At 43.5% G+C, this 25,986-nt stretch overlaps 1 protein-coding gene across 8 annotated transcripts in view; it reads left to right on the top strand.

The window, feature by feature from the left end:
- Nucleotides 1-564: 564 nt before the first annotated feature.
- Nucleotides 565-25,986, top strand: part of ARID1B (AT-rich interaction domain 1B) — a 437,415-nt gene continuing 411,993 nt past the window's right edge. For 6 of the 8 annotated variants that reach the window (XM_027601115.2, XM_027601112.2, XM_027601114.2 and 3 more), the window contains exon 1: nucleotides 901-2,736. In XM_027601115.2, coding sequence (XP_027456916.2) covers nucleotides 901-2,736 — 1,836 coding nt within the window. Of the gene's footprint in view, nucleotides 845-900; nucleotides 2,737-25,986 lie in introns of those variants that run through there. The other 2 variants (XM_027601119.2, XM_027601117.2) reach the window with 2 other exon arrangements.

The raw sequence follows: 25,986 nt of genomic DNA, 5'->3' as shown, positions 1-25,986 counted from the left end.
GCGGCTAACCTTCCCTTAAACTCTTTCCTAATTTCGCAGTTTGAAGAAGTTGTGGGAATTACGCTGATGGCCCCAAATCAAGGCAGAGAGGCCAACTTTCTGAAAAATTACATAACTCCTGGGAGAGGCAGTGCTTTTGCACAGATTGCCCAAATATTTTCTTTCTCCGTCGGCTCCTCCAAACCTTTGAGGCCAACGGACAACTTTGTTCCCCTGCCCTTCTCCCTCTTTTGTCTGCTCGTCAGACTCGTTTTCCACCTTTGTATCGTTCCTTTTAGACGTGAAAACAAACACGCGAACGGCCGGTTGGCAAGGAGACGAGGCACGAGGGGAAAGTGCGGCCTCGCGTAGCCCCACGCCGCCGCGCTCCGGGCGCCTGCGGAGCCGGCCCGAGCCCCCGGCCCGGGGCCGCCGGGTGCCCGCGAGGCTGCGCCCGGCCGGGCGGGCGGTGGCGGCGGGCGCAGGGCCCGGCGGGCGGCGGGCGGCGGGCGGCGGGCGGCGGCCCGCGCCGAGTCCAGTCCGCGTTTTGCGAGTGCACACGAGTAATCAGAGAGAAGTGGATAATAGTTGCTCGGGCTCGCTCGGCTCCCTCTCATGCCATGCTGGGCCCGACAGGCTCAGTCAGTCGTGTATTTACCCATATCCGGGTCAGAAAGGAAAAGAGAAAAGTTTCATTTAAACCTGAACTAAAAACTTTCACCATGAAATCACACAGCGGGAACAGGCCCAGACCGTAAGGCGTGACTCCCGGTTCGGCTCCGGCGGGGCCTGTGGAGGGGGAGGGGGCTCGCTCGATTCCCGTCGGGGCGTGTGGATGCGCACAGGAGGGGCCGCTGACTAAAAAGTGGGTTTTATTGTCTCCCCCCGCCCCCCGCCCGGCCTCGCCACGCCGCGGCGATCATGGCCGCGCGGGCAGCAGCGGCGGCGGCGGCGGCGGCGCGGGCGCGGGCGGGCAGCGGCGAGCGGCGGGCGCCCCCCGGGCCGCGGCCGGCGCCCGGGGCCCGGGACCTGGAGGCGGGGGCGCGCGGCGCGGCGGCGGCGGCACCGGGACCCATGCTGGGGGGCGGCGGCGACGGCGGCGGCCTGAATAATGTGCACCACCACCCCCTGCACCCCCGTCACGAACTGAACATGGCCCATAACGCGAGCACGGCGGCCTCAGCCGCCGCCAGCACTAACAGCGCCAAGAGCGGCGGCTCCGAGGCGGCTCTCAAGGAGGGTGGAAGCGCCGCCGCGCTGTCCTCCTCCTCCTCCGCGGCGGCGGCGTCCTCCTCTTCCTCCTCGTCGGGCCCGGGCTCGGCCATGGAGACGGGGCTGCTCCCCAACCACAAACTGAAAACCGTTGGCGAAGCCCCCGCCGCACCGCCCCACCAGCAGCACCACCACCACCACCATGCCCACCACCACCACCACCATGCCCACCACCTCCACCACCACCACCACGCACTACAGCAGCAGCTAAACCAGTTCCAGCAGCAGCAGCAGCAGCAGCAGCAACAGCAGCAGCAGCAGCAGCAGCAGCAACATCCCATTTCCAACAACAACAGCCTCGGCGGCGCGGGCGGCGGCGCGGCTCAGCCCGGTCCCGACATGGAGCAGCCGCAACATGGAGGCGCCAAGGACAGTGCCGCGGGCGGCCAGGCCGACCCTCCGGGCCAGCCTCTGCTGAGCAAGCCGGGCGACGAGGACGACGCGCCGCCCAAGATGGGGGAGCCGGCGGGCGGCCGGTTCGAGCACCCGGGCCTGGGCGCCCTGGGCGCGCAGCAGCCGCCGGTCGCCGTGCCCGGGGGCGGCGGCGGCGGCGGCGGCGGTGGCGGTGGCGGTGGTGGCGGCGGCGGCGGCGGCGGCGGCGGCCCGGCGGCCGTCTCGGAGTTTAATAATTACTATGGCAGCGCTGCCCCTGCTAGCGGCGGCCCAGGCGGCCGCACTGGGCCTTGCTTTGATCAACATGGCGGACAACAAAGCCCCGGGATGGGGATGATGCACTCCGCCTCAGCCGCCGCCGGAGCCCCGAACAGCATGGACCCCCTGCAGAACTCCCACGAAGGGTACCCCAACAGCCAGTACAACCATTATCCGGGCTACAGCCGGCCCAGCGCGGGCGGCGGCGGCGGCGGCGGCGGCGGCGGCGGAGGAGGAGGAGGAGGCAGCGGAGGAGGAGGAGGAGGAGGAGGAGCAGGAGCGGGAGCTGTGGCGGCGGCGGCCGCGGCGGCGGCAGCAGCAGCAGGAGGCGGCGGCGGCGGCGGCGGCGGCGGCGGCTATGGGGGCTCGTCCTCGGGGTACGGGGTGCTGAGCTCCCCCCGGCAGCAGGGCGGCGGCATGATGATGGGCCCCGGGGGCGGCGGGGCCGCGAGCCTCAGCAAGGCGGCCGCCGGCGCGGCGGCTGGGGGCTTCCAGCGCTTCGCCGGGCAGAACCAGCACCCGTCGGGGGCCACCCCGACCCTCAACCAGCTGCTCACCTCGCCCAGCCCCATGATGAGGAGCTACGGCGGCAGCTACCCCGACTACAGCAGCCCCAGCGCGCCGCCGCCGCCGCCGTCGCAGCCCCAGTCCCAGGCGGCGGCGGCGGCGGCGGGGGCGGCGGCGGGCGGCCAGCAGGCGGCCGCGGGCATGGGCTTGGGCAAGGACATGGGCGCCCAGTACGCCGCTGCCAGCCCGGCCTGGGCGGCCGCGCAACAAAGGAGCCACCCGGCGATGAGCCCCGGCACCCCCGGCCCGACCATGGGCAGATCCCAGGTAACCCCCGCGCCGGTCGGGCCTGCTTCCGCCGCGGCGGCCTCGCCGCGCGCCTCGAGCCCTAGTTTCTTTCTTTCCGCGTACTTTTTCTGCGTCTTCTGCCGGGGGGGAGGCGGGGGCGAGGCGCCCAAAGCCATTTTAACTCGTGGCTGCCTCCCTCGGAGGCTGGGGAGGGCGCGGGGCCCGGGGGCCTGGGGAGAGGGTCGCGCCGAGGGCCGGGACGCGCGCTGGGATGGCCGGCCGCCGAGCACCCCCGCCTCGCCACCCCACCCCGGGCGCGGAGCCGCGCGTCCGGGGCCGGGGACTGCGCCGCGAGGAAGCGGTGTGGGCGCTGGGGACGGCTCGGGCGGCTTTTGTAACAAAATCGGCGCTCCGGGCCGGTACGGTCTGGGGAGGAATGTTGACTCCGTCTTCTCGGTTAGCGCCAACAATAAGCTTTAACTGGGAAAAGAATGAGGAACTTTGTCCTCCCTCCAGCCACACCGCGTTCCCTCTTAGCCTGCAAGGTGAAGGCAGGAAAGATAGGTTCAGCTTTGTGGCAACCGAGTGTGTTTTTCGTAGTTTTGCCCGGCTATTCAGATATACTCGATGCGAACTGTGAGTTGGAATGCTTCGTAGGAAAAATAATACCCCAATTTACAACGACGTGGAGGTAAAATATTCTAAAATAAATCGATTCATTCCTGAGAATAGCCAGGAAATCCATTATTTGGCTTACAGGCTGCTTGAAAGGAGTCACCTTCAACAGATAGACTATGTTAATGGAACGCGTTCCGGTTAAATTGAACTTATTTTGATCATGGATCAGGCATACATTTTATTCAGCAGGTCCAGGAAAATAGCAGGCCAGTGAAAATTGATCTTTTTGGATCGGATTTATTTGGATTTTCTTTAATTTGCTGTCGCCCAGGTCCTACAGCGTTATTAGGAAGTGTCCTGCACTCTTGCTGTTTCTTGCTCGTAGGCTGAGCCTAAAGACTGACTTGATCTCCTTTGCAAGGTTTGGAATTTGAATTGTGGAGGTAAACTGGCTGTAATAGTCTCCAGACAGCTGCCTCTGAGTTGACATCTAATCTGCCATCTGATTGGCTCCTCTCTCACCATTGGGCATTTAGCACTGCTGATGTAAATAGAAGTGCTGAGCAGTACAGTCACAAAAATTCTTGCCACAAATAATAACTGAGCTCTATTACAAGCAGATGTAAGGTTGAATATTATTTAAAGCTTAAGTTATTATGAATCATAGTTATTAATAAGAGGATTAAATACTAAAATCGTTATGCTGGTGTCCAGTACGGTGGGCATTTACAAAAATCCAGATCTTTGACAGTCTTAACGTGGACACTGCATATATCACGGACCTTGATTGTAGGATGAGGATATGGCAATTGAAAATAATTAAACCAAGAATTTTACCAATTTTTGGATTTGTAAGGCTTTTCTGAAAGTGCCCTTTACAAGATTAAACTGTGCCAAAAATGAATTGTCAGCACACGTAGTTTAAAAATTATAACGTTAAAAATTTCCAGGTTCTGAGGTGCAACAGTATCTTCCAGTGATAATTAATTAGCTGTATAACAAGATTAAAGCTATATTTTTTTAGTAACATGTGTTTTAACAATTCGTTTAACATCTTCGTTTAAAGATGTTTGTGGATGAGGAATTGTAGTTAAGTTGACGTATTATTTAAAAAATCGCGAAGTGAGGAAACTAATTTTGTAGACAACAGTCAAAGGGAAAAAATGGATAATCTTGTGAAATACTAAAAATTATTTTATTTTTGCTTCTGATTTGGAAATACAGAAATGCTCTAGGAATTTTTTTTTCTGTTTGATGATTTTGTTAGGTTCAGTGATGTGAGCCTTCTTTGAAGTGCTTACACATGTATTAAGGAAACTGTCACATGCAAGGCTGTGCTTCTTCCAAATAATCTTTCTCTCGTAGACATCTTAAATGCTGTGAAAGTTTTTAAAATTCTAATTTGTTAGAAAGGAATTAACAGTGGTTGTAATATATGTTTTTACTCAACTTATTTATTTTAGGAAGATGTATTTTAATAATTACCATATCTTAGAGGAGAGACGTGTGAGAATGAATACAGGACTGAATTTAACAGATAATCCTGTGAATCCCTAGCTGAGGACATTAGTGTCCACTGCTTTCAAATCTGTAGTTACTGGAGTTTTACTTTTAATGAAAATATATTTTCCTACTCTTGATAGAAAATAATGTGATTTCAGTTTTTATCTTTGATTCACACAAGTAAAAACACAGAGAAGTCTTGTGTAAATAAACCCATGTAATTAATTTTAAAAAGATTTACTTTGTCAGCTTGCTTTTAAAGGGATAGTTTAAAATTCACATCTTTGTTAAACTAGAATGGAAGGATGATAGAGGCAGATGGAGGTCCTTGTTACTTTACAGTATTATTTCTTAACGGTACCAATCATTTTAAGTATTTTGTTTTCTTGGATTGAGAGTGAATCCATTATGTCCTCATTGTGACCCTTGGGAATAGCTTTTTTATTTTTGAGGGGGAAGAAAAATGCTGGGCATATGACCTAGATTCACAGATTTCTTTTGGGGACTTTGCCGTTTAATGTGTGGAATGTATCTTTTTTATAATTTTTCCTTTTTGGAAGGCTGGTTTTTATTTAGTATTTGTTATGATGATTATGATAAGAAATAGGTATTTGTCCAAAATTCTAATATACTGTGTAATTATAGGCCATAAAGTACTATTAAACCACGTTGTTAAATGATGAAATTTTCTTGTGGCTTTAGCATATTTAGTTTCATTTTTGATTTTAGGAATGGTGTATATTGGGTGGCAAATGTTTTTATAATTGGAAACAAAATATATGTGTATATTGTATTGGGGGGTCTTTTTAAAAAATGAAATAAGCCATTTTATGATACAGTTTGTTACTGGCTTTTTCTAAGATAGAGTAGTCTCAAAAGGAGTACTGAGGTCTACTCACGTAACCAAGATTTTATAATGTCCACATTTGTGCTGAATTCCATTAATCCTATTTTTACCTTAGTTTTATAGAATATAATACAATGTAATAAAAAGAGCCTTATTTACCATTAAAAGAAGTGACTAGCTGGCTTACAAAGCAGGAAGTTACAGACTGGTTCCTGATTACCTTAAAATTTGTATAAGATACATTATAGCATAACATCATTCCCCACTTCCCCCCCAATGAAATTTTACCCTATCTTATGTTTTAAATCTTGTAAAGAAATTATTGTGCCCTAAACTGATATATTTGCTGAGATATGGCTGGCTGGCCAGCTGCTCTGTCGTCAGAGAAGGTGGAATTGGCAACTGTGGTTATAGAAAAGGCCTATCATTAAAAAAAAAAACAACAACAAAACAAAAGCAAAGAAAATATAACAAAAATGTTTAGAGTCTTCTGCTTTCCTTTCCTAGGTTACCTGGAATGAAATACATGGCTTAAGATTGTTTTCTTTGGATATCCTCATTTCTGTGTACTTACTTTTGACTTTTTTTTTTAAAGATCACTACTCTTTAAGACAGCTATCACTTCAGTTTATGTTTATATTTAAACACAAAATTGATAAGTATGTTCCAGGGAACATCATATTCTTACCTTGGGCCTATAGTGAGAAACCTTAAACCCCTTTTTTCTTTGGTTTTGCTTTTTATCTATATTTAGGAATGAATTTTTGGCGGCGCTTTTTCTCCTTGTTCCATTTTTCCCGGCATCATATTGTATCAGAAATATCACAAGTGTGTTGTGGAGATGGAAATAATCCAAGTCACCCTTAGACACTTACACTAATGTACTTTCCCTCTAACTATCATGTTCTTTCATTAGGATTGAGAGAATAACATCTTCACTCTGGTATAAAAATAGTATTAATTCTGGTTTGAGGACCAATTCTGAAAATGTAAGACTGTATGGAGGAAGACTCATAAGTTCATTTGGTAATTTTATCAGACACACATTTCAAAACAGGTGTAAGAGAATGGGGTTGAGTTTTCAGTTCTATTTCTTATTAACGGACTTTATTATTTTATAATTTGGGGCACAGTGTATCTTTAAAAAACGGCTTCTGATATAATAGGAACTTACTTATTTCTGTAGGATAAATACCAATATGACAGGCAAACTGAAAAGATGATCGTTTTGCTTACTTATACCCTGTTCTCATAGGAAGAGAGTGGTTTGATTTAAAATTTGTTAGAGGAGTCTCTGAAATTTTATTTATTTTGAAGACTGATTTGGACATGTAAATTTTGGATGTAATGCACTGGGAACTATACCAGCTTTTGCCCAGTGCCCTAAATTTAGAGGTTTTTCTCACTACAAGAATGACACTACTCAGTTAAAGGATCTGTGTACTTTGATCCATCATTGAGGAAAAGGAGCTAATAATTCACTTGTGTCACTTTCATTTTGGCCCATGTGTAGATTTGTAAATTTGAGGCTTATATTTATATTTGAAAGAACTGTTGTGTATCACTTAAGAACAGATTTATGGAGGCTCACAAGGAATGTTAATAAAACTCAAATTCCTTTTTTTTTTTTTTTTTTGCAGTAATTAGATTTTCAAAATGCATGTTACAAAATTTTGTACTTACCGGCCGCTGCCACGTCCTAGGCCTCTTTAGAACTGGATAGTAGTTGGTCTCTCTGGCCTTTTCTGAGGTGTTTTTCTTCATCAGGAGATGTGTGCAGATTCTCTGTGGATATGTAGAGTAGAGCCACGTACTTGCTGTGTGCGTGCGTGCGTGTGTGCGTGCGCATGTGCTTGAACCTGAGGGATCCCTATTTGACTTCTCCATGTGTCTGCAGGGAGAAGTAAGTACCAGGCACAACTGCTTATCCCCCAGGGATGTGTATATATATATCATAGATGTAGAACTGTCACACAATATAGCTTTTTACAGTTTTGAGGCTATTTATACAAGACTAAGTGGCTCTTTTTGGTTTAATTGGGTGATTGAGTGAATTAATTTTGATCTAAAAACTTTGTATACTTTAGTGACTTTTTTCTCTTAGAATTTTGATGGAAATAAAATGATACAGATATTGGTACTGAGGTATTAAGTATCCACTTATTTTGCCTTATGCTAAGATAGGAATGAATGGAATTGTTGGTATACGCATACTGTAGTTTTAACTTAATTCACCCTAATTGAGTGACTGAGTGACTTTAAATAAAATAAGTGCTTCTACAGTAAGTTTTCAGCAAACATGTTGTTTTCAAAGACTTTAACTTGGAGTAATTCTAAGCAAACTATTTCCTTAGATTTACTTATTTGAATAGGATCCAGTAGGCAGTTTTCAAACCCACTTCTGAATGGATCAGTGCCAAGAATATTAGAAGGCTACTGAGTTTGACAGATGAACTAATGATGAAATTAATTTGTTCCTTGAATGATATTTATTGCTCGGAAAGAGACCAAAGCTCTAAAATGTTAAGCGTATCCGGTTTACCAATAGACACTCTAATTTTAGGTAGGTGGCAGCAGAATCTGGACTAGATCTGTCATAGCAAGGCAGTCCTTTTGAACTGAACGAGATTCAGCTTCTGCTCACCATCTTCTGGAGGATGCTCTTCTCAGCATCTCATTTGGGCCTTGATGAAAGATGAAACTTGAGAATCAGACAAGTCATTACTTATTAGGTGACTCTGGAAGGGAAGCCATATTTGATGAAATCCAGAAGAAAATCCTAGACCACATTTTCAAGAACATGGGAGGCTAAAAAATTGTATGTATGTATTTTTTTATTGTGATAAAATATACATAACATAAAATTTACTGTTTTAACCATTTTTAGGGGTACCGTTCAGTGCCATGAAGTCCACTCACATTGTTGTGCAGCCATCACCCCATCCATTTCTAGAACTTTTCATCTTCCCAACTGAAATAAAAAGTTTCATGTCAAGCCTTCATATTATTTATTAATGTGTATTGTAAGCAAAATAATCTTTTTAGAGCCATCGATCTTGCTGCTTCATAGTTTGTTAGTAAGTCCTTCCTCAGATATTCCCTAGCAGTGCTCATGCTGTGTGTTCGTGTCTGCGCGTGTGTGTGCGCGCACCCCACTCCTTCCTCCCAGTTCTAACTTGGGGGTGATCTTCTTCCCAGGTTTGGTCTGCTTGGAAATATGTTTTGTGTAGGTTAGTTGTTCATTGTCAGATCATTAAAAGTTTAAAAGCAGCTTTTTGAAGACTTTCTGTTTAAAGGTTTGGAATACTTTGTTGAGAGAAACCTGGTACTTGGTTAAATAATAGGACATGAAAACAAACTGTTAGCGTGATCCTTTCCCCCCTTTACTTCTCTCATCTTTTGCATGTTAGCCTCTTTTCAAAACTGGTTTTATCTTTCTACTATTAGTGGAAATAATTTACAATGATAATTTTTTTTCCAGTTGTGTTTTAAGTTTTGGGCCATCCCAGCCCCCAAGCCTGAGCAAATCCATGTGATGCTGTGTCTTTTTCCATAGTGTTCTGTGCCCCAAATTTGTGCTTCCCCCCCTTATGTTTTTAATTTGTAGTTCCCTGCAAAACTGCAGAAATTCTTTGTATGTGGAAAAATTCCTAAATTAAGATGATTGGTCTTTTAATTAAATTTAGGGGCAGCTGCAAAGGGATGCTTCTTAGATCCCGGTTAGTCTTAGAAACAGGCTTTTTTTGTGTGTAAAATTTGGAATTGTATTTTAACTGCTATTGATGCTGATATGTAGTTCCATCTTTAGACGATGAGTTGTGTACATTAACACTGAAGTCCACAGAGGACACAGAAATTGTACTGTGATTTAAGAGTGTGTACTTGGAAGCAACAATGATTTCTTAAGGTGTAAGCATTTAGCATTTGTGTATGCTCTGAGGTGTAGGCTAGATAAGTATCTGCTCCGGATGATCACCTGGCAAATATTTATTAAGCACCCATTTTCCTCATCAGCCCTGTGCCGGACACCGCCAGTAGCTGGGGTGTGGGGATCACTGCTACTCTTGTGCGCGGTCCAGGGAGACAAAGTGTTGCCAAAGCCGGCTCCCCCTGAACCTGGGCATGGCACTTTTGGCATCGTTGACTTAGCACTGGCTCACTGTTGGCCTGCTTTTTTGGGTGGGGGAGTGGATTTTCGCAAAACAAATAATTGTAGATTGTTGTGATTTGGTTGATGTGAGCTAGTGACTCTTTTCCATTTCTACCAATTACTGGCTTTGTGCCACAGCAAAATAAAGATCCCACTACAAAGAATAATAGCTAAAGAAGGAAAATATAATCACTTTGAAATTTATATAGAATGGTCCTTTTTCTTTTTCTCAGTTTTCTACATTACATGGGCTTTTGGAGAAAAGTTAAAACAGTCTGCTCAGATTTAGGAAGATACTTGGATTGCTGGAGTATTTTTGGTAACTGTTTATTTAATGTATGCTGGCTGAGGAGTAAATTCAGCTACTGCTTCTGGGTCCTGAAATAAACCTTTCAGAAAGCGAGGCATTGATGATTAGTGGAGGCTGTTCTAGAATTCTTAGTATCTCCTGTTTCTTTTTGTGCTGAGCATCTTAGAAGTTAAACCATTCACTGTACTTCATAGCCTTATTTTGAAATGACTGGTAATTCTAAAATTTGTCTAGAATTTGGCATCTAATTTCTGAAAATTTAAGAAGCAAATTTTAAGGTTCCGCGACCATATATTTATATATATGTTAAGCTCTAAGCCCATTTTAATATCCTTTAAATTTTCTTTCAGTTTGTATTTTTTATAATAAATTCACTTTACCCAATGAATTATAAATGACCTTGGAAATAGAAATGTAAAACATTGCTACTGCTGAGCAAGAATCTGTCTGAAGAGGCAGACATATTTCTAAGGGAACTGGTATGTTTGTTGTTTATTAGTTTATTTCTGTGATTATGAGGATTTACGAGAGAATGCGAATCTATTACAAGGCATCCTGATGTAATGGAAAGATCGTGGGCTTGGAGTTGGTAAGACTTTGACTCACTTGTAGACTTGAGTGCCCATTTTCTCTGAGATATAGCAGGGGCTCAGTTTCCCTGATGTGGAATGTTGCCTGCTGGGCGGGGTTGTCACGGAGCTCATCTCTGCAAATCCTGTGGCATTGTCATGTGGTACCTCTTCTCTTCCCACCTGTCTTTCCAGGGTGTAGTGAACCCTGAGTTCTTGCTCTCTGCCTGGCCCTGCTGCTCTTCAGGGTGTGGTTGCAGATAAGTCCCTGCCTCCATCAATTAGGTGACCCCAGTCCCTCCCAGCTGCAAAATTCCGTGCTGCTTTGAATTTTAAAAAATACAGTGCCTAATCAGCTATGCACCGCTGAACATCTTATTAAACTATACTAGATCCCGGACATGTTCAGTGAATATAAACTGAGGCCTATGCAAATACACAGATTTTGTGAATACCACTGCAATTTCCCTCACAAAATGTAGTTTTGTACTGATTGGGACTCTTGCAAGCAATTGCATGAATTGGTTTTGGTTGACCAGTAGAGCCCGTGGTGGATTGATGTCATTAGGTCTAAGCGGCTGCCTCACAGTATTCCATCCTTAATATTAATCAGTAAATTCTGAGAATCATTCCTTTCTTACATTTCTGAGACCTTTCCACTTTCATGATCTACGAAAATGACTAGCCTTTTAGGGGAAGTACTTTTTTGCAAATGAACAAAGTTTCAAAAAATTAAAACTAGGTCTTGGGATTCTGAGTCGTGGACTTTGGTCTCTGATTCATGGTTAAGTAACTTACTTCTGCATCTGTTTCAACTTCATTGAATATGTGATTCACATTTGGTCCTTAGCAAGATTATAATTTACTCACATATCAGAGAGGCTTAGGGTTGCTCTCGAATAGTCAAAGCTGGGAATGTCAAATCTGAGAATGCCAAAGGCCTGTCTCAAATACGTAGGTAGAGAGGAATGGTTTTTTTTCTTCTTCCTTTTTTGTTAATGCTGAGATTTATAAAAGTATCAGGGACAAAATTTAATTCTATTATGAACAAATACTTACTCTGAGCACCACTTGGTGCTTAAGATACAAAGAGTCAATATAACATATGATCCATAATTTTCCCTGGTGAATTATCATAGACTCCTGGTGTTTTACAAAGTGGAAATTAAAATGAATGGCTACATTATTCTCCTGCAGTTCTGTGCAGAAAACTATATCCCTCAAAGTGCATCATCTAAGAACTATTTGAAGAGTAGTTGATTATGTATCTAAACTGAAAATTTCCTGATGAGTATATTATACATTTCCAACAACAGTTTCAAGGAAATCTGTTCATTTAGTGTTTCGTGATCTTATGTGGAAGGTCAGTGTGCCTGGAGGTTGTTCTTAGGTGCTCTGACATTGATGAGAAAGTGATCTTAATTTGGATTTTGTTTTGGGTATCATGTGGGGATTTTTCAGCTAAAGAAATGATTTTATAGTGTTACTAGCATGAAGGATTTAGAATTCAGTTCATTTGGGGTCCCTGGGTAGCTCAGTTGGCTAAGCATCTGCCTTTGGTTCAGGTCATGATTCCAGGGTCCTGGAATCTAGCCCTGTGACAGGCTCTCTGCTCAGCAGGGAGCCTGCTTCTCCCTCCCGTCCTGCTTGTGCTCTCTGTCACTCTCTCTCTCAAATAAATAAATAAAATCCTTTAAAAAAGGAGAATTCCGTTCATTTACCTTCACCGTATTGAACAATCTCCTATGTGTTAGGGCTTTGGGAGTATAGCAAGAACCAGGGCATCAGGCAGATGTTTGTGGAGAGCCTACTGTGTGCCTGGTACTGTGGTGGGTGATGGATTCCTTGTGACAAGGACGTGGACCTTGATGGATTGACAATGCAGTCACTAAGGGCTAGTAAACATGCTGCACAGTACAGTGTAAACGGTTCAGTGGGAGAAGTCCTGATGTTAGTGGGACATCCCACAGAGACTAGATCGAGGTGGAGGGAGAAGTAAGGAGCCTCTGCGCACTAAGGTTGAATAAGCTGAGACCTGGTTAGTGAGCAGACGTTAACTAAGTTAACCAAGTGATGAGGCCTGGAGATGGAAGCAGGAAGGGGCAAGGGCAAGAGCCAGCAGGTTAGAGAACCTGGAAGATTGGATGTTGACTACCTGTGTGACCTTGAGCAAGTGACTGCACCTGCCTGAGGTTCGAAGTTGCCTCCTGCCCAAAGAGATGGGAAAGAAGACTTAACCCATGGAATTGTTTTGGGAAGTACACTTGATAAAATACTGGCATACTACCTGGCAAGGAAAGGGATGTTTCCAAAAAGTGACAAAGGATTGTATTTTCTCATGGACAATGAATGAAAATGAGTTAGATGTGGTTCTGTATTAGTTAATTTAACAAGTTAATTTAACAGCTTATTAGTCTTTCCTCTCGGAACAAATAGGTTAACATTTGAAGCTTATTTCTAGTCCAGACAGTTTCAGTTCTTTATTGCCTGATGCGTCTGTACCTTGCCAAGTGTTTAGGGAAAGTGAGTGATGGGGCAGTCCATGACATTTCTGAAATGTCTGCTGTTGTTTGCCAGTCATATTTTTTTAACTGGTCAGGGAAAATAAATTCAGAAGATCGATAATTGGAGCATTTAATTTCACCATCATCAAACATTTAGTGACCTTGGTGTAGGGGCACTGTACCAGATAAAAAGATACCCAGGGAATCTTTGAAAATTGTTAAATATCGTGTCGTTCATTGGTTAGTGTAGAGGAATATTCTTAGATTATGTGAATATTGGTGATTACAATAAATAATACAGTTTGTGGAATATTTTTATTTTACCTACTATTCCATTTAACTAGAAACGTGGGTTGAATAACTCCGGCCTCGTAAGCAATTTAAATTTTGAGTCGAAGGAAATTGGTGGTAGGCAGACAACTTGCCAATTGGTGAAATGGAGCTTTTGCTTTTAATTAGTTTTCTCCATGTGTTTAAGAAGTAGTTTATTAACTGTTGAAAAGTTTTAAAAATTGTAGTCACATTTGTTATGATTTTGCTGGGTTTGAAAGTCTTCCCTTTCCCCACTCTTGGTGCTAGCTCCTTTCATTTTCATTTGCTGAGCAGAGAGAACGCTCAGGAAGGTGCATGCTACAGCACGCAGAGGCGTGCTCTGTGAAAGTCTTGGTTTCTCCTCTGGTATCCATCATGTGTGGCAAGACTTAGTTTCCCTTCTCCATTGAGACATTTGTCAGAAGTATGAGCACTTTAAAGAAGTAGCATTTTACTTTTATTCAGCAATTAATTAGTGACGATAGGATGTGAAAAGCAATTTTGTGTTTTGTCTTTTATTGTGCATTAAGTTCCTGTAGTTTTCCCTATTGCTATATTATTAACGAGGAGGGAGAGAAGAATGGAGGGAGAAGTTGAATTTTATTTAAGACACTTATGTTCGGGTAACTTTAAAGGAATGTGTTCTTTTTAGTCTAACTACCCTTTCCTGGGGTTTCATGGTTCTCTGAAAAACTAATGCAAAGAAGTTGTAATCAGCTGTTAAGATATTTGAGCCAACTGGTTGTCAATATGTTGAAGTTTTATTCTTGGTGTGTCTAGAAACTTCATATAAATGCATTTTATGAAGAAGGAGGTGTACTAGCCTGGCTGAACTGTTAAAGCTGAAATCTGGATTTGATTTGCATATGTGGTATTTTTTAGGGACTCGCAAAGTTTCACACATGAAATAAACTAGGTAGTGTGTATGGCATCACATGATCAAAATATTTTTCCCCTTACTGCTGCCAGAAGCTATCTATTGCTTTTCAACAATCTTACTTGTTGGGCATCATGCCAAGATGTTTAAGACAACCCCTTACGTGAGCTGTTCCATTCTTAACCTCTTTGACTGAAGTGCCGTGACCTTCACATATGTAGATTAGCCATGTGCTCTGTGAATTGAAACTTGCTGCCTCAGGAAGAAAGGGTTTTTCTTTTTATTCCACTGGGAATTTGACAGCCATTCATCCCTGACCTGGGCAGAGGTAATGCAAGGAAATTGGATTCAAATGGAACGCGGACAGATAACAGAGGGAGGCAGGCAAGCTTTCTACCTTGCGGAGGATGAAAATATCCCGTGGTATAGAGAATGTGCTGATGCGAAGGATCTGAAAAGTAACAGAGAGAGAGATAGGTAGATGTAGGCATTTTGGAACAGTGTCCTTTTTAAAAAAGGACATTGTCATTATGGGCATTTCTAATCAGCTTTGACTCTACTCTTTCTCTTCCTTTCTAATCTAAGTTTTTGAAATCTTTTTTTTTGTATTTAAAAAAAATTTCTTAACATGACTTGAGAATTAAATAATGCTAATATTGTGGGCAAGCGTGGACTTACATACATTTAATCTAGATGAGTCTCTCAAAAGTGGAAGTCATTAGAAAGTTGGAGAGATGAATGTATCACGTGTATCTAGAAGAATCAGCAAGTTTCTTTGTCTTTACACTCTAAAATTTTGAAGTGAATTGATACACAGTTTTACTCGTGAGAGTTCTGAGTTTTGTAATGATTAATAAAAATAATTAACAAAAATAATGAATTTTTGTGTTTTTATTAGACAACTAGTTTTAAAGAATGTTCACCTTTGCTTTGTTGGTAAACATACTTGAAATTAAAGTAAAATTCAGTGTAAATAATAGTCATGACACTTGATTAGGTTGATATGACAGAGTGTTGAGAAGGAAAGTTCTCATTATAAGAATAATGGGTCTGAAGTGGTACTCCAACTGGTTTCTTTGCAAAAGGAGGGCATGATTAGGGCCGCCTGAAATTTATGAGTGCTTTTGTGTGGCTTTCAGAGCTGAGCCTTTCCTGTGTACATTAGGGCTTGTGAAATATTATGGGTCAGAGCGTCCGTTACAGGCTCTGTGGGAGACGTTGTTGATACCCAGCCTCTTCTATGGGGTGCAAAAGAGGATGTCTGTGTGGGGAATGTGCTTAATGAATACAGTAGACTAAGGAATACACAGTTATCCCTTGACTTGAGGAAGACCTGTTTCTTTCCATATGAGGACTAATAAAAAAAAAAATTGGGAAAAGTATCTGGTTGTGATCATGCAGAATGTGGGGCCTTTCATGGATTTCTGTTAACCTGGCAGACACGAGGAGTGATGGTCCATAGATGGTAGGACTCTGGTCTTACCTGCTTGTTTACGTGTAGTTGGGAAGATGGAGCAGCAAGTCCGTCCTCCCAGTGAGATGAGTGCAGGGCTCAGGTGAGGAGGCGCCTGTGGCTGAGAAGACAGAGTAGGAAAAGGAGCAAGGCAGGCATGTGATTCACTTCCGGGTGGAGAGGTGTGGAGTGGCCCTCCTGGGACAGCACGCCGCTGGGTACAGATGAGGCAGAAAAAAGGGTAGTGAGTCAGCAGCCAAGCCTTGAGGGATTTTTCTTGTTTCTTTTTAAACGGTGGCCTGTATTTTTTTTTTAAAAGATTTTATTTATTTATTTGACAGAGAGAGAGCACAAGCACAAGCAGGGGGAGCAGCAGAGGGAGAGGGAGAAGCGGGCTCCCCACTGAGCAAGGAGCCTGATGCGGGGCTCAATCCCAGTATCCTGTGATCATGACCTGAGCGGAAGGCAGATGCTTAATCGACTGAGCCACCCAGGTGTCCCTAAACGGTGACCTGTATTAAGAGTGTTACACGGGTACACAGGAAGTCAGCCTCTCCTTCTAGTCAGGTGTGATTGGTAAAAATATTACAAACACACTGCTTTCCATTCTTGGCCTCCCAAATAAAGAACTGCACGTTCAGAGACAGAGTTTTAGAGCCCTGAGTAATAGTGATCTAATAAGAGCAATAACAGTAATAATAGCTCTTACTATTGAATACTTACCTGTGTGCTAAGCACACTGCCCGTATTAATTGCAGTCTTTCAACAGTCTTGCAAGGCAGTCTCCCAACTTTATGGACAAGTAAACTGGTAAAATTAAGTTTGTTCACTATCCAGGTATGTCTGGTGCGAAAGCCTGTATTGTCTCCACTAAAGGAGTAGTTCTCAAATTGGCTGTGCATCCGAATCACCCAGGGAGGCAGACAGGGCCTTCAAGCCCTCTCTGCCCCCCCCCCCCCCACCAAGTGATTCCGGTATCCTCAGGCTGTGGAATGCCTGGATGCCCACCTTTTCTTCCCACAGAGGTTATTGATTCATTTAGTGGTACAATTTAAATAGACTTTTTTGTTGTTAAGATGTGTAGAGTTACATTCTTATAATCGAGCTTTTACTATATTTTGGCTCCGTGGTCATAAAAGACAAAGAGGAAAGAATCTGTGCTTCAAGCGCATGAAGGTGGCTATTGATGATTTTTCTCGTGGTGCCACTGAACATTAATTTACATCTGCCTGTCAGAGGAAACTCTGTCCCAAGATCTGGGTCATTGCTTGGAGTTATCAAGGGAGGCTATGAAATAGTCTGTTGCTGTTTGAAGAGGAGCATAGGTTCTGTTCTGAGTTATTCACACATGGCTGTGACTAAAGTTTCTGGGATGAGGAGGTGATGGACCAGCATCTAGAACAGTGTCTGCTACATAATACCTGCTTAATAAATAGTTTTGATGAAAGAATGGATGAATGGACTGGGCAGCGTCTCGGTCCTGAGTTACGCGTGTTATGAGCCCAGAAATCTTAAATCCAAGAACGTATGAAGAGAGAATGGAGATGGAAGGGAGGACAGGTGACAGTTGGGGACCAGAAGATTGGAGAGAAGGGAGAACACAGGCAGCCGGCAGCGAGAATTCTGGAGTGAAAAACCAACAGATTTAATGTTTGTCATGTGCCCAGAGTGAACTGCTGTGATGATGAAAGTGGTAAGACGGACCCCCCCCCCCCCCCCGCCAAATTGGCAGATCTTAAAATAATTGAGATGCTAACGCATAGTGACGAGAACAAATATAAGGCAGGAAAATCCTCCCAGTTCTTTGGTGAGGTCATCTCATGACATGCAGTCAGGAGTGTTTCTGTCTTTGCTGTTGCTACATGGCCATTCTGGAACCAGAGTCAGTGATATTGGGAGGGTATTTAAAAAGCACTTGATCAATGGACCCTGTCCAATCCTTGTTTCCTTTGTTACTTACTTAGTGGCGAACTTCTAGGCTGGCCAGGCCACAGAATGTTGGGATATGTCCTGAGACCCTTTTAGTTTTTCTCTTCCCAATTCTGGCTAATAAGAAGGTATGATACTGGGAGATTTCCCTTGTGTGTTCCCAGCTGTTCCTCTCTTCTGAAACTTGTCCATAAAACCACACATCTCACGGCTTTAAAGAAAACCAGTTTGGCCAATAAGCTTGTCATAGACACACGGTGTAAGTTCCATTCCGCTTAGCCCTTCCTGCAGAAGTGTGTGAGCAGCGGGAGAGGTCACAGTACTGGCTCTGTTCATGTCTGTTTCCTGGGTTTGCAGCTTGTGTTTTTCTCACCTCCTGACTGCTCCCAAGTTTGAGGTTGAGAATATTTCTGAATGACCTACCTCCAGAATGCTATTTTTAGCTTAGAATGAAATGAAGGCTTTCCTGTCTCGTGTTTCCTATTTTCTAATAATACTTGATTTTGTTTCATTATTTAGAGTAATGTATCACTCCTGGAGTAATCGGGGATTTATAGTTTCTGAAGTTAATGCCGACTACACCTGAGCCATCTCAAGCAAACGAGTTAACAGTCTGTTTTTAAGAACACATTGGAAGAAAAAAACCCAAACAAACCAGTAACCTGTGTTTTAGGCTGTAGCTGTTTGTCGCCAGCATGTCCTTTTCTCTAAGACTGGATCTTTAATTTTGTGTGCTTCTTCAAGCTTAGGAAGGGAATGAGCATCCCTGGTGTCTTATCAGTCACATTTTAATCTTGTGCCCTAGGGCGCCTGGGTGGCTCAGTTGGTTAAGCGACTGCCTTCGGCTCAGGTCATGATCCTGGAGTCCCGGGATCGAGTCCCACATCGGACTCCCTGCTCAGCGGGGAGTCTGCTTCTCCCTCTGACCCTGCTCTCTCTCTCTCTCTCAAGTAAATAAATAAAATCTTTAAAAAAAAAAAAAAAAAAAAAAAAAAAAAAAAAAAAAAATCTTGTGCCCTATGGTATAAGGTATCTGTTTTTTGCCTAGAAAGCTAACACCTGTGTTAGTACTTCCAGAAAGTTTCTGTAGTAATATATCATTCATCCAGTGCACGGTTTCCAGTAGTGCCAGCGTAACATCCTGCAACAGCTGAGAAAGCCTTCAGGAGGTAACTGTCAGGGCGCTCAGGAAGTCAAGCCTGTCAGAGAAGAAGAAAGCCATTCCCTCCCTTCTCAGGCATAGATGAGAGTTATTTGGTTCTCCATGGTAACTTCCTTTTTTGCCATGGTATCAGTACAAAGTGGAGGAGTTAGTTGAGCAGCTGTGGGCAGCAGGTGAGAAGTGGGGCCACGGAGAAGCAGACGGATGAGTTGCGGCAAGTTCTGCCAACCACAGGGAGGGAACCAGCTGTGCTGGCTTTGTCCCTGGTGACCTTCTGAGGGAGTCAGGTGAGAAGCAGGCCAAGCCTTCCAGGCCTCGCTGTCTTTGAGATCCTCGGACCCCAATCTGGTAGGAGAAGCACCGAGGATAGTAATATGGGGACATTTGGAGGGATACGTTCCATACCCCAAGAAACCTTGGGAAAGAAGAATGGAAAACCAGGGTTGAGGGTCGGTGGGAGGCTTTGAAGTTGATGGGCAGATACTGTGCTACTTCATCCTTGACTCATTCAACAAATAGGTGTTCATATCTAGTCAGATGCTGATCTGGTTACCTGATGGATGAAAGTGTTCTAGGTGCTGGGGACACAGCCATGAATAAAACACAGGCCCTGCTTTCATAAGGCTTACCTTCCAGTGAAATTTAATCCCAGAGATGGCAGAACCACCTGTCCACGTGGGGGTGACACACTTCATAGTTGGGATGAATAGCGGCACAGGGGAATTCAAAAGAATTGAACACTGTCCAAAACTGGTTATTTGCTAATGAGGCCATATGTGAATATGTAATAAAAATTGCTTTATAAAGAACTATTATGGTTATTTCTGTAGTCTCAGAAATGCTCAGCATGCACCTCTGGTGTCAGAGGACAGCGATGAAATGCAGCGTTTTTACTGTCAGTGGTTGAAACGGCAAGTGGCAGCCCCAATGCTTGCCTTCATTTCCTCCAAGCTGAGAGGAGGAAGTGGTGCAAACACAAAGCTCTCGATCTGACTCCACACGGAGAAATCACATGGTATTGTAACTCTTTGAAGGTGCTCACTTACTTTTGAATCATCCTGTGTATGTAGTGACAGACTGGTTGTGGACATGTTGGGTTTGAGATGTGTTCCAAAGAACTAACTGGAGATGCTCACAGGCAGATAGAAAGTACTGGAGGGTGATTTGGGCCCAGTATATAAATATGGGTTCTACACATGAGGTGCTGGTTGAGAATGGAGTTCATGAGATTGCCCATGGGAGCATGTGTATGGGGAAGAAAGGGGTGCTGAGGGGTTTTAGGGAGCACTAACATTGAAAGAGTGGAAAGGGAGCCAGCCAAAGAGCCAGAAAAGGAGATGGAAAGCATGGGGAGAGTTCCACCGAAGCCACGGGGGACAGAGGTTTCTGGAGGCAAGACATGCACAGCTGTGGTAGGCTCTGAGGAGTGTTCAGATAAGAGTGGGCGCTGAGGTCTTGTCATCTGTGCTCATTGATGACCTTCGGGAGAATAGTCAGGAGGGAGGCAAGCTGCAGCAGGCTGTAGGGTGACTAGGAAGTGAGAAGGAGGCTTTCAGATGGTAGGAAGAGGAGTGGGGTTTTTTTTTCTTTGTTTTTAAATTTAACTGGGAGAGGGCTAGGGAATTTGGTTTGCTGTGTTGCCTTCTTTGTGCCCAGGCACTGGGCTGCGTGCTCCCTAAAGGCCAGTTGCCCTCTCCCTCTCCTGTTGGACTGTGCTCTGCCTGGGTAGGGGCCTGAGGGGTCCTTTCTCTCGTGTCCCCAGTGTCTGATGCAGTGTCTGGCACATGGTGGGACTCAGTGTATGACCGTTGAGGGGCCGCCTGTGTTATGTGAGGTCCCTAATTTAGTCCTTGCAGCATTCGTATATGACCGGAGGGGGCACATGTGTTTTGAGCAAGGCCAACACGTGATGGCCCCACGAGTAAATCTGAGTCACATTAACTCCGCACCCTGCTGCCGTTGGTCTTTGGTAAGGGTGGAGGGTATACACTGAATTTGTAGGCTGAGGGGAGGGAGACACATTTTTATAGAGATTACTTAACAAACATTTCCGCGTCTGTGCCAGTAATCTTAGGCTAGGGCAGTGGTCAGCAGGAGTAGAAGCTGTTGTTAGACATCTGCCCGTTACTGTCTCTGAAAACTTGTGCTTGGGAGCTGGCATTCAGGATTAGCCACTAAAAGTTCTGAAACCGTTTGTTCTGTGTGTATAAGTTATTCTTTGGTGTTAAACTTGTTAGGCATGTATGGATTTTCCACCGTGTGTTTGTCGTGAAGTCATTCTTTAAATTACAGCTTCCTACCCATCCCCTTTCCCTCATGGTACCTGGAACCTCGAAAGGAAATTGCTTGTTTTTCCATTGTACTGAAATGTTAAGTTTTGAGTAATTAGTAATATAAAACACTTTCCTGAACAGTTACTTGGTGTCAAGCAATTACAAGAACTACTTGGCATAACCTATGAAAGAGGTATTGTTATTGTATCCATTTTACAGACGAGTCAACGAGGCCTGGTCTGGATAAGCCTCAGGAGCATGTCTAGGACGTGGCGTGGGCCCAGCGTGCGCCTGGTGTGAGCCCAGGCATTCTGATTCCCAGTGCATTTGTTCTCAGCAGTGCCCAGTGCGAGCAGAGTTAGATGAGTGGGCTGCATTTCTGTTGTGGAAGCTGTCACTGTAATAGCAGTTTTTTTTCTTGCTTTCTTATATTCACATCATTTGATATTCTATGAGGATATTGGAAATGTCGGTGAAGAAAAATATCCCTTTCCCATCGATGGGATATTATTTGCTTAGATGTGGAAGATAGAATCTTCCAAGAAGCCGCACAGTAGGTGGTCCCCCCGCCCCCCGCCCCCATGCGGGCAGCAGGTGAGCTAGAGGAGAGTCCTTTTCTTCTTCTGTCTGTCCTAGGAGAGGGGGCCCAACGGCACGCCCCCGGACTCCCTTTCTTCAGGACCCACGCCTTTATTATACGTGTCCCTTCGGCCCCTTCTGCTCTGCCAGTTAGGAAGCAGTTTTGAACTAAGGTGCATTTCTTTTTTGATGAGAGTGAAGGAAGGGGATCTTTATACTTGGTTTACTTTTTATTACCATTACACCTTCCTAAAGAGAAAACTCCGCATCCTGATACATAATGTGACCTAAGGATGTTTTTCCAGCAGAATGCTTTCGTAGCATTGTTACCGAGTAGAACTGCTCTGTCCAGTCTGGTAGCCAGCAGCCGCATGTGACTATTTAAGTTAAAATTAATTACAATTACGTAAAATTAAAAACGCAGTTGTGCAGTGTACTAGCCACATTTTAAGTGCTTAAGAGCACACGTGCAGCACAGAATAGAATGTTCCCATTGCTGCAGAAAGTATTACTGGACAGTGCTCTCTGGAGACTCTGGTTGCATCTTGTAATTTTGAAAACGCTTTAAACATACGATTACTGTGCACCACTCTTAGTGCAAAATGTGAGCTCCTTGATTTTGGATGGCCATAAATAGGATTGAATCTCAATTTTGAAAATATTCTTTGTTGTCAACAGTCCAAATGTGTTGTGATGATCCAAAATTAAAAATTGATGGAAAAAAACCCAATAAAACAATATTACAAGAAAGAATTTCTTTCTCTGTTTCGGACTGTTTTGTCCAGGCTTTTCTACCATGTCATCTGAGGATTGTAGGAACAGAGGGGACATCTGTGTTGTCCACTATTTTTAGGAGGAGAGAAGAGGCTGCTACTCTTTGGAACTGAGCGTGGGGAGGGCTGTTTTACTTCACTTTGTTTTATTATATCCACTGAAAATAAATGTAAGACTGGTTAGTGTTTTTGTTTTTTGTTTGTTTTTTTCCTTCTGAAATGTTTGAAGGCAAGTACTTGATTTCTTTCTGTGTCACAGTTTGAACTTTAACCAGTGGTTTGGTAGTTGGAATAGGTTATGCATTTTGCTGTGGAAAAAAATCGAATTGCTTTCTCAAGGTTGACTAAAATGTTTTAACTCTTCATAGCAAATGAGGCGTGAAACAAATTGTCAAAAGGATGGAGACAAAGTTATTGCAGCACGGAATGTTTAATGGGCTGGGGATGTTCTACTGGAGGTGTGAGCCGAGCAGATAAATGTGTAAACGGCACCTTTCTCCTTTTCCCCTGCCCGATTTTTCACAGCTTGTCTTCGCGAGAGGACCTAAATCTATGTCAGAAAAATCGCAGCCCTTCTGAAAGTGTTAGATTATAGTGTTGCTATGAGGAATAATTAAGAAGTACTATAGGCAATGGATTAGGAGAAATAAACTTCCTGTTTGCAAACATTTTCCTGCATCATCATTAGATGAAGCAAAAATAAATTTTTAGTGTTTCTGGAAGCTTGATTATGTGTAAAGTATGTCACTGCTTCTTTATGCCCATATACTCCTCTATTCATTTGCTGTGCATCGTTCTACTCTGAATAATACCCTTTTTAGGATTTATGATTTTAGGATTTAGTTGTTGGAATAATAATGCTTGAACTGAAAGATAATGAAGTGTTGAAATCATGGACTTTTTACTTCTAAAATAGCAAATGTTAATTCAGGGACCGACTACAGGTTTAATAGGTGGTGCTTTATATTTTTTGGCTACTCCTTCCTTCACTTTGATTTTGAGGTTTCTTTTATAGGGTTTTAGAATTTATTAAGATATAGCAAATAGAAGGTTACAGCTCTCCCAGCCCACTGGGGCTTTTAATTTCAAACATAGATCATAGGATGGCCAAAATAGATGTTCCATGGAGAGTGTGAGGGGAGAAGTAGTAAATAAATAAAGAGAAAGATTATGCATTGGCCTTGTTTTTCTGGGGCTAAGTATAAGTTATTTTTTATATCTGTAACTTTTTTTTAGCATCTTACAAGCAAAGGGGTGAATGAATATGTGTATATATGTTTACGAGTATATGTCTTGTGTTGTATTTATGTATGTGTATACATATTTGCTGTAACTGCAGGCAGAAAACAGACAAGCAGCATCCTATCATGCTATTACAGCTGGTCTTACTTTTGCATCTTTCCATCTCCTTGTTACTTCTAATGGGTGTATGTGTGACTATGACAGTTTTTTCATCCCTTTTTTTTACTTAACCACTATAGTAATAGGTATATATAGGGAGTAGAATAAATTGATTATACAGTTTCCAAGCAACCATGTTTTTTGTTGGACTGACTCCAGGATGTAGAGATGATTGAGGTTGTGTGTGTGTGTGTGTGTGTGTGTGTGTGTGTGTGATTTTTATGCATTTATTTAAGCCTTTCAATGAAGATCGAAGAGCCAGCATTTTATTTATGGAATGCAGTCTACATTTATAAATTTATGTAATAGAAATGCATGTATATTTCCTGTGAGTTTTCACATAGAGAGGCGTAAATGGGTCTTGCAAAGATTGTCGTAGATGCTACTTGCCATTTTAAGAGGGAACCAAAATATTTTCCTTCCCCCTCCTTTCGATTTGCTCTTATCTTTGAGCTACCTTCTATCTATCTGTCTCCTGTTATCTTCATCCCTCTGTGTGCATATCTGTCTCGTACTTACCTCGACTTACCTTTGCTTTTGTTTTGCGGTCATTTACGACCCCCCCCCCATCCCCTTCAAGTGAATTCTCCTTTTGTTTTCATGGTGTGCTTCTTCTTGCTTTCATTTTGTCTTTTTCTTTTTATTCCTCTTCCTTTTCTTGATCCAGTTCTTTCTGTCCCTCCTCAGCTGCTCACACTGAGTGGATCAGTTTATAAGCTTCAAATTCCGTATCCTGCCCTAAGTGGGCATTCATACAGAATTTTTCCTATGTGTCTGTGGTTACCTTTTGCCAGTGTGTTTTAAAAATCTGACCCTTTTGATCTCTTCATGTCCCTGTTTTTTTCTCTTCCTAAAACTAAGTTTTAAAGATTAGACAGTATTACCTACTAATTGCCAGTATTTGTAAAGAGACGTGTAATTAGAGCGGGAGTTTAACGAATGCAGACATCTTGCTAAAGTTCTGTACTTTACTCACTGACCTTTGACTGTTTAATAATTGCTTATTATAAGTATGTATTTGTTTGCTTATATTATTCAGGCTGGAACAAACCTCCTGCAACTTACCCTGGAGTCTGGTTTCTCTTAGGTAGATGCTTATTCTGGAGCATGGTCGTGACTCCTTGGATTTGAATTTTAAGGCAGATTTAGCATACACACTTATTTTACCTGCCTCTTGCTGGGCAGCCTGCTAAGTGAGAGAAGGACTAGACAGAATAATCCAGTGAGGAAGGTATTCAGTTTGAATATCCAGCTCTGCCACTTACTGTTTCTGAAACGACGAGAAAGTACCCAGGTGCTGGGTTGTTTTGCGGAGTAAATGAGACACTCTGTGTAAGCATATGGAGAGTGTTTTCTGAGTATTGACTGCTGTTCTTACCATTGCCATTACTGAAGAAGCAGGTTTACACTTCATTCAGGGGCAGGTATCAGTTTGCCCTATAGGAATACTCTCTGCTGTTAGAGCTGCTACTGGGAAAAAATATTTTTCATTCAAAGGCCACCTTTCCTTTTATTTTCTTTCTTTTCCACATGTGGACGGAAGAAAAAAAATAGGAAGAGTTACATACAAACTTTGAAACCTTGTGATGTGATTGTTTTCTAGTTAGAAAGCTCATTTCTAATTTATATCATGGTCACTTCGCTTCTGTCACGTTCACTGAATTAGGTTCATTGCTGGGACCCAATATCTTAACCATAAACCTTGTTGTTTCTGTGTCCTTACTAGTAAAATGGGGATTAAATGAACTGTCAGAATATACTGCCTGGGTCCTCAGTAAATGTTAAACTCATGTACAGTGCAGCTAACAAACCTTTAAAGCCTTAAAAAAATGGCATATGGTTTTCAAAAAGTGCTTTTAGTTTCTGAAGTTGGGACACTGTGCCTTAATATGTCACTCAGTTGAAAAACAGGTTCTGTCTATGGCTTTCATAATTTCATCAGAGCTGGCTTGGAGGTGTCCTTGTTCTCTATTCGTTCTTCTAAAGACACATTTTACATCAAAATACATTTCACAGGCTTTTTGCATCA

Source organism: Zalophus californianus, chromosome 7, assembly GCF_009762305.2.
Source record: "Zalophus californianus isolate mZalCal1 chromosome 7, mZalCal1.pri.v2, whole genome shotgun sequence".
Taxonomy (NCBI): Eukaryota; Metazoa; Chordata; class Mammalia; order Carnivora; family Otariidae; genus Zalophus; species Zalophus californianus.
This window is presented reverse-complemented; position numbering and strand designations above follow the sequence as displayed.